The sequence below is a fragment of the Schistocerca gregaria genome, chromosome 6 (assembly GCF_023897955.1).
Source record: "Schistocerca gregaria isolate iqSchGreg1 chromosome 6, iqSchGreg1.2, whole genome shotgun sequence".
NCBI lineage: Eukaryota > Metazoa > Arthropoda > Insecta > Orthoptera > Acrididae > Schistocerca > Schistocerca gregaria.
The window spans coordinates 40,151,864-40,166,345 of record NC_064925.1 but is presented as its reverse complement, the minus strand read 5'-3'; the positions used below and the strand labels follow the sequence as shown (position 1 = coordinate 40,166,345).

The following is a 14,482-nucleotide window of genomic DNA, read 5'->3' as shown; positions in this document are numbered from 1 at the left end:
CGTATACGAGTTTCTATGTAGACTGTCGCTGCGTAAGCAAAGGGCGTCAGCGTTTCGTGAGGTTAATGGCCTTTTGGGAGAACTAAACGGACGAGGTTGTGACGACTCGGCGACTGAGGAGTGCGCGGCCGCTCTGCCTGGCAGCCGCCCCGGTCCCCGGGTGGTGGCCCGGCAGTGGTTCTGCGCGGCTGAGCCCGCGTGCCGGGCTCCGGGAGGAGTGTGGCCGTGCCGGGTCCAGCGGCGTGCTGCGTGCGGCTGCGGACAGGGTGGTCGCCAGAGGCCGCAGCGGCGACCTGCCCCGCGGGAGGCGGCGGCGGCTGGCGCCGTGCTGGGGAGTGCTGCGGGCTCGCTGCCTCGCGCTCCAGACGGCGCTCACTGGTGGGCCTGTTCTCAGAAGGGCGCGACGGACGTGTTTCATTTTTCCGTTTACTGTCGTCTTTCATCCTCGACGCGAAGAGAGGGGGCGTGAGCTGCCGAGGGTAACGCATCTGCTCTTCACCAACAAGGATTTAAAAATATGTAGTGATTCAAAAAGAACCGTTCAAAGTAACTGACATACATAAATCGTGGAAGTTAAAATAGTGACCAGTTTCTCGAATTCATGTAAGAGCTTTTTTATGGTTACATAAAATAAAACTGATGTCGTTTACTAATGCGGTAATGTTGCTGCACGAATTTAACACGGTGAGAGAACAAGAGATAGTGGAAACTAAGATTCGTTGCTTTTAAGAAATAAGGGAGCAGCAGGAGTTGATGACATTTCCGGGAGAGTCGTTCAAACAGGATGTGTGGTAGAAATCGTGCGGATGAGGAGACAAACCTAGCTGCTGGAGAGAGCCTCGACATGGGGAAGGAGGGGTGTATTCTGTTCCCTCTGCAAGGTTGCCTCACCGCAGGGTGGATATTATGTTCAGACAGCGCGAGGTGGCTAAAGTCGCGTTCTGCCAACGTGTTGATCGTGTGAGGCCGATGTGCTAGCACAGTAGGAGGGCTAGTAGCGACGGATTAAACGATTCGGTAGGTGGTCTCAGGTTTGCTGTAGGTAAAGGAGAGGGGCGAAAATAAGGTCGCAGAGTATTCGACGGGAGAACAGTAGGTAGCTACAGCAGGAGACGCGAAGCCTGCGCCGTTCCACAGTTTCCAGGAGCGATAGAATTTAGGTGGAGGGAAAATCAGAAGGAAAAAAGGAGGATTTGGTTTAACGTCCCGTCGACATCGAGGTCGTTAGAGACAGACCACAAGCTCGGACTGTGTCAAGGACAGGGAAGGAAATCGGCCGTGCTCTTTCAAAGCAAGAATCCAGCCATTTGCCTGGACCAATTTAGGGAAATCACGAGAACCTAAATCTGCATGGCCGGACAACGGTGTGAACCGCCGTCCTCGCGAATGCGATTACAGTCTGCTTACCACGGCGCCACCTCGCTCGGTAAACAAAAATCCAGGTACCACTGGCGTAAGAGAGAACATGCCCGATGAAAGGTACTGCATGTGTGCAGCTGCCTCGCTCGTGCACTTACTAGTGTGGCGAGTTTCTTGGACTGGTGCAGGACCGGTTTAAAGCACGACAGACACAAGCCACCGCTTCGGGCGGCGAGTTGCCAGAAGCGCCACCAACTCTGCCACTTCTATACGGGGCGCCCCACAATAGCGGCCGCTCGTGGCTCCAAGCTGGAGGCGGCACGCAAGTGCCACATTTTTAGACTGCGCGTATCGCAGTTACGAGGGAAAACTCCCGTGATAGTATAGGGAATAAAAGGGAATGGGAAGGGAGGCCGACCAAATTGACAAGTTGCTTATGTGGAAATTTTTTTTGCAAGTCGGTCCTGGAATAGCGACAGCTTCTTTTCAATGCTTGCGGCGTTTACATATTAGTTTTATGTTCGGGACCTAATTAAAGGTATTTCTGTCTGTCTGTGAACTGTATAATACAGTCGTAAATGAGGAACGCAGCACTATCACAGATTGGAAATGGGATGACGCTCTTGTAACAGGAGGTGTGGTGGACAGGTTCTCTGGTCCTTCATCATGTACATTCTGACGATACCATCGACAGTCAATAACTTTGTTGTTGTTGCCCGATAAAGCGAACATATGCTGCGTGAGTAACATTATTAATATGATTTCTAACATACTTTTGCAAGTGGTGGTATTGTTGAACGGTGAAGTTGGTAAGGGAACAATATGAGAGGAACCCTCAAAGTCAGTTGAAATGACGGTGGGTGGCGTATTGGAGGGGGTGGTGGTAAGGGGGAGCGTAGCAAATGTGTGCGCATGTGGGAAGTACTCTGAAGCGAGCCGCGTGCTGCCTCCTGAATGCCAGAGGTCCGCCTGGACCACGTACGCGCACAGATTGATCTCGGACTTCGTCAAATCTGCCACCAGACGCGAAAGAAGGAAGAAAGATCGGGGTTTCACGTCCCATAGACAGCGAGATCATCAGGGATGGAGAACACGATCGAGTTGCCAGGAAAAGGGAAAGCGCAGTGTTCCTTTCTGAGAAACCATCCCGACATTTGCCTTAATTATTAGGAAAACCACGGAAACTTTTAAGACCGCGTCCTTGTACCGGAATTTGAAGCCATCTTGGCGAATATGAATCCAGTAGTTTAATTTGAACACCGAAGCAGCTCCTCCCGGCACCGGATAGGTTATGCTCTGGTGAAACATCAAATTAAAACAGGAGACCAGAGGGTACAACTTCAGCAATTTATAGCTGGTTACAATCTTGTACTTACCTGTGAGTGTCATCAGTTACAACCTCCTTTGATTTAAGAAGACACATTATTGTCCTGTTTAGCAAAAATGTATAGTCATATCTTCGCAGGAGATTCCACTTGCGTAGGAATTGTGCTTCCATTTAACTGGCTGTTAGTTGGTACCCACAATTACATCACCACTAGCAGAAAACCTTCCGACAAGACAAAGAAAATACAACAAGAAGATAATAGAATATAAAGATAAAACAATATAAAGAAAATACAATACGAAGATAATACAATACGCAGATAATACAATACGAAGATGATGCAATTCGAAGGAAAGATTTGAGAAAATATAAATAATACTTGTTGCTTTTAAACATGTGTGTACTTGTTACGATAACTTGGAATTATGAACTTGCATCCTGTAAAATAAAATAAGTATCGTATAGTGTAATTAGAAAATGTAAATAAAAATAATAAAGTAAAAACGCTAATAGTTGCCTTTCTCGCTGCATTAGGATCACATGCATAACTGATTATTGATCCAAACCCTACTTCAAAAGTAAATCCATAAGGATTTGTCATATTTTACGTACTAAAATGACAAATTGAATTTCTAGATCATGTCACGACAGAAAATGAAACCCGTTGAAAAGAATGCTTGTAACTGACATATGTTACAAGCTGCAATTTTTGACAAAGAGAGGGGGTGGTTACATTGTATGTTCAAAATGAGCACTAGTAGTTACTAAAAATCCCATTGCATTTCACAGCAGATTGAACTATGGCTGTCAATGTATGTGCCGTAACTGCAACACATGATATTATAGTTTTCACATAGCATGTTAATCGTAGTATTGTATATATACGTCATCCTTGATGGTTCCGCAGAGGTAGAAGTCCATAGGTATGAAATCCAGACATGTATTGGCTACTCAATAGAAACTTATCAATCTACTCACAGTCTGTGTAGCGTGTCATCTCAATGGTAGTGAGGAAGGGCTTCGTCTAATTCCATGTAAGATATTTCATCCCTACACAGCGTTTGCAGGAGGGGCAAAATCCTCGTCTGAAGCATTTCAAGATACAGCAGACGAAATATGGGACCCGTCACACTAACCCATGGGAGACTGTGTGGCACATTGAGCGCCAGAAGGCTCACTGCCTTGTCCACATGAGCGTGATTTTACCAGGAGCCCAATAGACACAAATGTGACAGTTCTTTTAAGTTTGAAATGCACCTCTCGAAATCACATAAATTTCCCTACACATTCCTCTCTCTAGAAAACTGTGACCCCAAACCATACACAGTATTCAATCTTTTGATTGGAGTCATTTGCATTTATCGCGTCTAACAGTCATGGAATGTACAATTCTACTTTGTACACTTAATAATGTGTCTTTCACTTGACTGACAAAATCCCTTTCGAATGCTCCTGCATTCACAGATTTTCCTAGTGATCGCACGAAACATTGCCACAATCCAGTACTCAACACGGGCTTACACTGCCCTGCTTGTGGTCTACCACATCTTGTGTTCCAGCATTGTTAGCTGTAGTGGGTGGACTATGTGCTTTGCCGATGCTGCACATTTTAGCGATTTTGCTCGAGATAAACTTACGTTGCAGTGTTCTGCTTGGGCATGCCAGTGTAGAAGTGTGCACAGAATCAGCCAAGTGGAAAATCCGTGCAACACACACGTTTATTTATATACAAAAGACAACTTGGAGTTTTCCCTTGTGTGAGACCGCTTGTACAACATTGTGTTCGGTTTAAAGTTATATATTCGTATATTTTACTGTTCACGTTATGGTCAATTGTAGGCTTAAAGTAAATTGTGCTCTTTTAAATTTTTAAGAACATTACGCCTCTATCCTCGTTCAAATCAATGTTTGTCTAATTTCATTGCACAATTACTTGACAAATAGGTTAGTTTCAGAATTTTCGGACGCTTACAAAACTATATTTTTGTAAGTTAGTGGTACGAGTATTTTGGATATGTAATTTAATTCGTAGCAAGTTAGCGTTTGTGGTTTACAGTTCAGCCAAAGTATACATCACTCCTGAATTTCATTGAATGTCAACAAGAATAAACGAGCGTTTTTGAGAATTCGCGGAAGCTGCCATTGTCCTTTGTATAATCTACGAGCAATTTGTAGGAAACCGGGGTTTGTGATTTAGTTAGTGTAGCAGATTTTCCATCTAATGTTGTGTGTTACATGTAGTTTTCCCCTAAGAGGAGCACGCCTATCTATTAACTGAATTTATCGTAAATTATCCCAGTTTTGGAGTTAGCTAATAACCACAATTAACTTCAAAACATACTAGGAAACTAGTAATTTTATCCAGAGGTTTTTGTGTTGCCTTAATAGAAATCTCGTTTTGTGTATCTGCTTCAATCTTTACAGGAAATTTGCAACTTTTTAGCTCTCCGCATTCAAAAATAATGATCAGGTTTAATTTAAAGTTATTTGTTCACTGCCTTGTTATACATTGCACCAGCCAAAATGCAGCCTCACTGCGCGGTTTTCCCGGGTTCGATTCCCGGCAGGGTCAGGGATTTTCTCTGCCTCGTAATGACTGGGTGTTGTGTGATATCCTTAGGTTAGTTAGGTTTAAGTAGTTCTAAGTTCTAGGGGACTGATGACCGTAGATGTTAAGTCCCATAGTGCTCAGAGCCATTGGAACCATTTTGAACTGCACGGCTCTCAGACACGAGGTGAGTTGGTTGACGTTCGTAAGCAGCTGGAAGTCGCCCCAGACTACTGTCAAACAATTGACAGCTGATGTGAATCGTTGTGTTGGAAGAGCTCCCTAGAGAGGTCTACCTGTGATACCTGTACCAGAGGTACTTCACGTACTATCCACTCCAGTGGACCCTGTCTCCCCTGCAGAAAGAACAGGATCTGTCATCACTCGTCCACTTGACTATGAGTGGTGTGTCAATTGTACACTCCTGGAAATTGAAATAAGAACACAGTGAATTCATTGTCCCAGGAAGGGGAAACTTTATTGACACATTCCTGAGGTCAGATACATCACATGATCACACTGACAGAACCACAGGCACATAGACACAGGCAACAGAGCATGCACAATGTCGGCACTAGTACAGTATATATCCACCTTTCGCAGCAATGCAGGCTGCTATTCTCCCATGGAGACGATCGTAGAGATTCTGGATGTAGTCCTGTGGAACGGCTTGCCATGCCATTTCCACCTGGCGCCTCAGTTGGACCAGCGTTCGTGCTGGACGTGCAGACCGTGTGAGACGACGCTTCATCCAGTCCCAAACATGATCAATGGGGGACAGATCCGGAGATCTTGCTGGCCAGGGTAGTTGACTTACACCTTCTAGAGCACGTTGGGTGGCACGGGATACATGCGGACGTGCATTGTCCTGTTGGAACAGCAAGTTCCCTTGCCGGTCTAGGAATGGTAGAACGATGGGTTCGATGACGGTTTGGATGTACCGTGCACTATTCAGTGTCCTCTCGACGATCACCAGAGGTGTACGGCCAGTGTAGGAGATCGCTCCCCACACCATGATGCCGGGTGTTGGCCCTGTGTGCCTCGGTCGTATGCAGTCCTGATTGTGGCGCTCACCTGCACGGCGCCAAACACGCATACGACCATCATTGGCACCAAGGCAGAAGCGACTCTCATCGCTGAAGACGACACGTCTCCATTCGTCCCTCCATTCACGCCTGTCGCGACACCACTGGAGGCGGGTTGCACGATGTTGGGGCGTGAGCGGAAGACGGCCTAACGGTGTGCGGGACCGTAGCCCAGCTTCATGGAGACGGTTGCGAATGGTCCTCGCCGATACCCCAGGAGCAACAGTGTCCCTAATTTGCTGGGAAGTGGCGGTGCGGTCCCCTACGGCACTGCGTAGGATCCTACGGTCTTGGCGTGCATCCGTGCGTCGCTGCGGTCCGGTCCCAGGTCGACGGGCACGTGCACCTTTCGCCGACCGCTGACGACAACATCGATGTACTGTGGAGACACCACGCCCCACGAGTTGAGCAATTCGGCGGTACGTCCACCCGGCCTCCCGCATGCCCACTATACGCCCTCGCTCAAAGTCCGTCAACTGCACATACGGTTCACGTCCACGCTGTCGTGGCATGCTACCAGTGTTAAAGACTTCGATGGAGCTCCGTATGCCACGGCAAACTGGCTGACACTGACGGCGGCGGTGCACAAATGCTGCGCAGCTAGTGCCATTCGACGGCCAACACCGCGGTTCCTGGTGTGTCCGCTGTGCCGTGCGTGTGATCATTGCTTGTACAGCCCTCTCGCAGTGTCCGGAGCAAGTATGGTGGGTCTGACACACCGGTGTCAATGTGTTCTTTTTTCCATTTCCAGGAGTGTATATTGTAGATCCCTCGAACAAAAAGCCGTGCCCAGTTCTTGGAAGAAGGCACAGGTCACACCCATCTACAAGGAGGGTGGTAAAAGTGATCCACAAAACTACTGTCCAATATCCTTGACATCGATTTGTTGTAGAATCTTAGAACATATTCTGAGCTCAAACAGAATGAGGTATCTTGATCTAGAACTTACCTCACATGACATACTGAAAGCTTTGGACCAAGGCAAACAGGTAGATGCAATGTTTCTTGAATTCTGAAAAGCATTTGACTCAGTTTGCCTACCACCCCTAGTCTTATTGTCAAAAGTACGATCATATGGGGTATCAAGTGAAATTTGTGAGTGCATTGAGGATTTTTTTTGTAGGGAGGCTGCACTATGTTATTTTGGATGGAGAGTCGGCGTCAGATGTAGAAACAACTTCTGGTGGGTTCCAGGGATGTGTGTTGAGACCCTTGCTGTTAATGTTGTATATTAATGACCTTTCAGGCAATATTAATAATAAAATCAGGCTTTTGCAGATATTCAGTTATCTACAATGAAGTACTATCTGAGAAATTCTACATAAATATTCAGTCAAATCTTGATGAGATTTCAACATGATGTAGAGATTGCTCTGAATGTTCAGAAATCTAAAATTTTGCATCTCACAAAACGAAAAATCGTACTATCCTATGACTGTAAAAAAATCAATGAGTCACTTTTGGAGTTGGCCAACTCATACAAATACCTGGGATATAAATAGGAATGATCACATAGTTCCAGTCGCAGGTAAAGTAGGTAGTAGCCTTCGGTTTGTCGCTAGAATGCTGGGGAAGTGCAATTAGCATACAAAAGAGTTTGCTCCCAAATCACTTCTGTGACTAATCTTAGTATACTGCTCAAGTGTGTGGGGCCGTTGCCAGATAGGACTCGCAGATGATATAGAACATAACAGAGAAGGTAGCATGAATGGTCACAAGTTTGTTTAATCTGTGGAAGAATGTCATACAGATACTGAAGGAATATAAAGTGGGAGACTCTTGAAGACAGATGTAAACTATCCTGAGAAAGTCTTTTAACAAAGTTTCAAGAAACAGCTTTAACTGATTTCTCTAGAGACATACTACAACCCCCTACATATTGCTCACACAGGTACCATGAGGATAAGATTAGGATAATTTACTGCATGCACTGAGGCATTCAAACAGTTATTCTTCCCACCCTCCATATGTGATTGGAACATGAAGAAACCCTAACAACAGGCACAATGGGACATACCCTCTGCCATGCACCTTATTGTGGTTTGCAGAGTGTAGATGTAGGTGTAGATCTTTAGCAGTTCTGTTGCCTTCAAACTTACCATGAATAGGAGCAGTTGTGCAAGACATCGGTGGCTCCATTTCTAAACATTTGTGGCACTGCCATTGTACCACATGAATGTTATTGTACATCAGGCTCCACTTCAGTGGAGTCTTGGCATGCCTCAAATGATAGCCTCACCTCTGCCACTGTTGCCACTCGACTGTTTTCCCGCATGCTGGTTTGGTGTGCCATCCCCCCCCCCCCCCCCCCCCCCCCCCGCCCACCCACAATTGCACATCACAAATTGTCTGTATGACCTGCCTGAGATCAATTTAGGATAAACACAAATTATTATTTGTTAGGCTTGTGGGTACCGGTTCCACCTGTCAGTGTGTAACCTGATTTGTTTCACACAGCTGAAGGCTTCCCTTCCACGTGGGATTTATGGAAGTCATCAGGGCACTAAAGAGTAGTAATTCTGCCGCTATGATGGTGTGTCTAGCAGAATATTTAAAATCTCATGCTGCCTTGATAGGATTACCTTCAAGCTCACTTTGTAATCAATCAGTAGATTAGGATGTATTTTCTGACAGACTTAAATATCCTGACCTCTCCAAAAGTGGAGATAAACAAACCACCTCTACTTACAAACTTATATCATTCCTGCCATTCTATTCAAAAATGTTTGAGAATGTAACCTACAATAAAATACTAACTGATTTAACTAAGCAGAAGTTGTTAACTGCGTCTCATTTTGGCTTTCACAAATGATTCTCAAAACACAATGTAATGAAAGATCTCAGAATGGAAGTGCAAGTAGATCTAAACAAGAATTAGTGTCCGGGTAGTATATTCTGTGACCTTGCTAAAGTGCTTGAATCTGTGGGTCAAAAAATTCTACTTAGTAAACTAAAGCATTATAGCATTAATAGCACTGCTCTTCCACAGATGGAAACATTAACAGCATTCCTTGTGTACTGGTGGAATATTGCCTCCATAACAGGAAGCAGAGGTTCTCATTAGCAGACTACATGTGCATGTGAAAATAACCTCAGAGTGGGAGAACATAACATACAGTGTGCCACTGAGACTGGTATGAGGCTCACTCTCATTTCTGACATACATAAATGACCCTTGATTGACTCTAATGGACAGTTCAAAAACTACAATGTTTGCTGGCGACACAACTGCACTAACAAAGGGTTGAAACTCAGCCCTAGCAGACACAGATCATGTGACAGCTGAACAGGGCTGCTAGGGGTTTACAACTAACAGTTTTAAGCCTTAACCTCAGAAAGGCTCATCTCATGTATTTACAAACAAGCAATAATGACCTTTTAGTACCACAAGTGGACAGTAATGATCATTTGCTGAATGAAGCACTGTGTGTAAAATTCCTTGGGGTTCATCTGGATAACAAGTCAAAATGGAGTTGAGACACAGATAAAATACTCGCTAGGCTGAGTTCAGCGAGTTATGCCCTTATCAATGTCTATCCCTCTGTTCTTATCTAAAGACAAGTGTGTTGGCTAATTTGGCATGTTTTAATTCCTGTTTTGCTCATGGAATTATCTTCTAGAGCAATGCACTTAAAATAAACAAACTGTTTGTTCAGCAGAAGTGAGCAGTAAGAATGTTGTGCAAAGATAACTATACATGTTGCAGAAGCTTTTTGGAAGATCAGAACTCTAACCCTCACTTTTCAATACATTTAGTGCTTAATGGTTTTTGTTGCTGATGATAAAAATTAGTTTCAACAGAGCTGTAATACATGGAATTACGTACTCTGGAGGCAAGGGATTGTACAAAGTCCCAAGAAATTGGAGTCCTTATCAGTTAAGGAATAAAATCAAAAGCGTACCTCATTAGCTAGGCTTTTTTACAAATTATCTGAATTTAGAGACTGAAAGATTCTGCTAGTAAAGGGCAAGTACCAATGTTTGTTGTACAGTCTCACTGCTTAAAATTCCGTCTGGCCACTTTATTCTCATCGTCCTGTGATCCCGCACCTAGGCAGTGGGGCGATAGTGTGCAGGGGGAGGCACACTGAATTACATGAGAACCATAATGTGCCTCCTTGGCTTATGAACCTACCCTGTCAATCCCCTAAACACCCTTGTGTCCTGGAACCTAGGAGAAAGACATCTCCTTCCCCCTCCTCTATAGATGGAAGAGGGCATCCTGAAAATTCTGTACCACTTTGTCTGCTGAGTACAAGCATTCTTGAGAGTGAAGGGCACTCAGGAAGTCAGGACAGACAGGGAATTTTGTACTGAAAACAAGGGCAGAAGCATTATAAGTGAAGGGCACTGAAGGAGACATAACAGACAAGGAATTTAGTACTCGAAACACATCTCATCTGCTCCAGTGCCTGCATGACTGCATATAATTCAATATTAGAGGCAGTAAAGTCTTGAGACAGTTGGATTCCTGATGACATGATCAAGGAAAACGGCAGATCAACCAATGGAGTCTCCCTGTTTAGATGGCTCAACCCTTAATAAAAGCTACAGAGTTGTGGTGCTCAGTTAAAATGTCATAAAATAATGTATTAAAACACATGCAGGAGTCAGCCTCTCCCCTATTGCACTAAATCTTAAATTACTCTGGACTTCTGCAGTAACCAGCATGCTAGGTGGTTAAAACCCTGGATTTATGGTTGTACTTACTCCACACCAGGTGACTTTAAAGCTATATGACAAATTTTGTTTTGAAGGTAAGACCACTTCAGCTGTAAGACCTTCATTCATAGGCACAACTGGTTTTTCAGCATTTCAGCTGCACCACTAGGTGCAATAAAATCAAGTCATGTTCCAGTCAAGAAAAGAGAATTGGATGACCCAGTGTTCATAGTCAGCACTTTATATGCTAAGCAGTGGATGTCAAAAAAATTGATGAATATGAATGCAGATTTATCCCATCCTCTTTTATGAATTGGAGCGTTACTTGATTTTATTGCACTGGTGGTGCAGCTGAAAATTCTGTACTCTTCATTCGCATAAATAAATTACCTAAAGCTGAAGCAAGCTTCTCTTCAAATTGATATGTCCAGGCTGTGGCTGCCCTGACTACAAAGCCTGCTCTATGACAAGTAATGTACCATAAATAGGACTCAGTGTTAATAGCTGTAAAAAAACGTTTTTTTAGAAAAATACTGTTGTTGTCACGTAAATATTCAGGTACTAATAGCAAATAAACAGCAGTTGTATCTTAACAGTGAAGAGTCATTAGCTTTTTTAAAGCGGCAACTTTCTTACTGTTTTAGTAAATTGATGCACCAGTCACAGATTAGGGCTTAGGCCTGTTCCAACTGGCCAACTGGTACTAACAAGGCGGTATCAGGAGTGGTCTATGATCGTGGGACATGTGAAGAGCATGTTGCCAATCCTTTCCAGCCCTTAGTGCCAGTGCACGAATCCTGATGATGTCACTGCTTCGTTATTTGAGCATCTCCTGATTTGGCCTTTCAAGGGATAAGTGGACTTCGTTCCAGATCATGCTACCTCCAGAAAAAAATCTGAGTAGGTTTCAGGAGTCAAACCCAGATACTTCCACACTGACAGCTATGACACTAAATATTCGGCTATGGTGGCTGTCCTTACCGATTTACATGATTAAATTTAATTGCCATAAACATGAATACTATTGATCAGTTTAGTGACAGCTTATTGTTAATACAGTACATACTTTCAGTTTTTATGATGTTTTTGTCATGTGTTAACATGTTGTTTGACTCACTGCACATCTCTGCAGTGTCTCCTTCTGGATTGGTTGTACATAACATGAATGAATATGTAAACGAATGAATGAACGGAACACAATATGTAAAAGTATGTCTGAGTTCACAGACGTGAAACTTCGTTGCAGATGGGCCACGGAGACTGTGGTGTGAAAGCTGAGGAGGAGGACGAGGTGCCTCTGCCAGCAGCGCTGCAGGAGGAAGCGGCACGCGAGCTCCGCGAGGACGCGTCAGTGCGCGCCCACGGCCTGCAGCAGATGCGCTCCTGGCTTCGCACTCACCCGGCCATCCGCAACTGCCGTACTGATGCTCCCTTCCTGTTGCGCTTCTTGCGCACCAAGAAGTTCAGTGTGCCACTCGCGCAGGACATGCTCGAGCGCTACCTCACCGTGCGCCAGCTCTATCCCCACTGGTTCCGCGGGCTCGACGTCGACGACCCCGACCTGTCCGATGTACTCGACAGTGGGTGAGTGTAGTGGACTTCTCTCTGGTATCACCAAAAGTCGTTGTATTGGGCTGCTGTGGCCTGTAACAAACAGTAGGGTGGTGACGTGTGATGTGGAGGCTGCCATTTGAGCTTTACTAATGAAAGCTGTGTCAGTAACCGGAATTGTCTGGCACCTTCAGACTGTGCGCCAACATCTCACTTTCCATCTCTTTTGTTAAAGTGGGACATTAAACTTTTTAGCCGTACCTGCCCAGCAGCTGTGCTTGTTAGCATACCACTTCCAAGATTTGGGCAGCTGCACAGGCCCTAGGTCGAATCTGCCTGGCAGAGGACCGGTGTGCTGGCCAGCCTGCATGTGGTTTTTAGGTTGTTATACACATCTGGCTAGGTGAATGCCAGGCTGGTATCCAAGTACTGAGCTTCAGTTACATGATTTTCAAAGATTTGGAAAATGTTTACACACTCCTACATGTATTCCTCCCAGGGGTGGGGGTAATGGGGTGGTGACAGGAAGGGCACCTGGCCATGCATTAATTAACTATGCCAAATCCAACAGTAACCATGCTGACCTCATGTAAATGTGAGACAAATGCAAAGGAAAAACCAGAGAAAAGAAATTTAAACTTAGTGATTGTCCTGGTGCTATTTAATAGGGTTTTAGACTGGAAAGCACAGGACCAGTGCCAGACCAAACATTTCAGAAGATACAGGGGTCATGTTTGAGGCAATACAGATGCTTCACTCAGAAACAAATGTTACAGCAATTGAGATAAATAATGTTATAATATTGAGGCTTCAAGAGAGCCTGTAAATGATCACCTCCATTGCTCAGGGAACTGTCCAAACACAACACAAGTTTTGTAGAACTTTTCACAAAAGATGAAGGCTGATGGACCCAATCCTCCACACTACTCAACCACAGGAGAAATGCCAACCTGTATGGCATCCTCTGAGGAACCAATATGTGGTAATCATGAGGTGATAATTATGGACTGTAAGGCAGGCAATCCAACACCTGCCATTCAAAAGAACACAGAGCATCCTGTATTGCTTTAGTATTGTGCAATCTCATATTATCATGAAGCAAAATCACAACTTTTTTTATTGATATCCCCTAGATATTAAAGGACAAGTTGACTTCTCCAGCTACAGAAAATGGTTGAGCCTCCACCTCTAGAGAGCAGTAAAGCTGGTGCTGATTGAGAAGATCCGTTTTGCTTATATTTCTACCTTCACAATGCACGATGATCACCCATTTTTTCCCCTATTCTCTTCTCACTTGCTTGTCTCTTTTATCTTGTTTGTTGTTGTGGTCCTCAGTGCAGAGACTGGTTTGATGCAGCTCTCCCTGCTACTCTATCTTGTGCAAGCTTGTTTATCTCCAAGTAACTACTGCAACCTACATCCTTCTGAATCTGCTTAGTGTATTCATCCCTTGGTCTCTCTCTTTGATTTTTACCCTCCACGCTCCCCTCCAATACTAAATTGGTGAACCTTTGATGCCTCAGACCATGTCCTACCAACTGATCTCTTCTTCTAGTCAAGTTGTGCCACAAGCTTCTCTTTTCACCAATTCTATTCAGTACCTCCTCATTACCTCATTAGTTACGTGTTCTACCCATCTAATCTTCAACATTCTTCTGTAGTGCCACATTTTTAAAGCTTCTATTCTCTTCTTCTCTAAACTATTTATCATGCATGTTTCATTTCCATACATGGCTACACTCCATACAAATACTTTCAGAAATGACTTCCTAACACTTAAATCTATACTCGATGTTAACAAATTTCTCTTCTTCACATACACTTTCCTTGCCATAGTCAGTCTACATTTTGTATCCCCTATGCTTCAACCATCATAAGTTATTTTGCTTCCCAAATAGCAAACCTCATTTACTACATTAAGTGTCTGATTTCCTAATCTGATCCCCTCTG

The 14,482-nt window shown here is 44.4% G+C and overlaps 1 protein-coding gene across 1 annotated transcript in view; it reads left to right on the top strand.

Moving 5' to 3' along the window:
• The window catches only part of LOC126278104 (clavesin-2), a 71,100-nt gene that overhangs the window by 30,423 nt on the left and 26,195 nt on the right, over positions 1–14,482 (top strand). Inside the window, exon 2 of the mRNA XM_049977981.1 lies at positions 12,228–12,565. Within this exon, the coding sequence (XP_049833938.1) occupies positions 12,228–12,565 (338 nt within the window). The remainder of the gene's footprint in view (positions 1–12,227; positions 12,566–14,482) is intronic.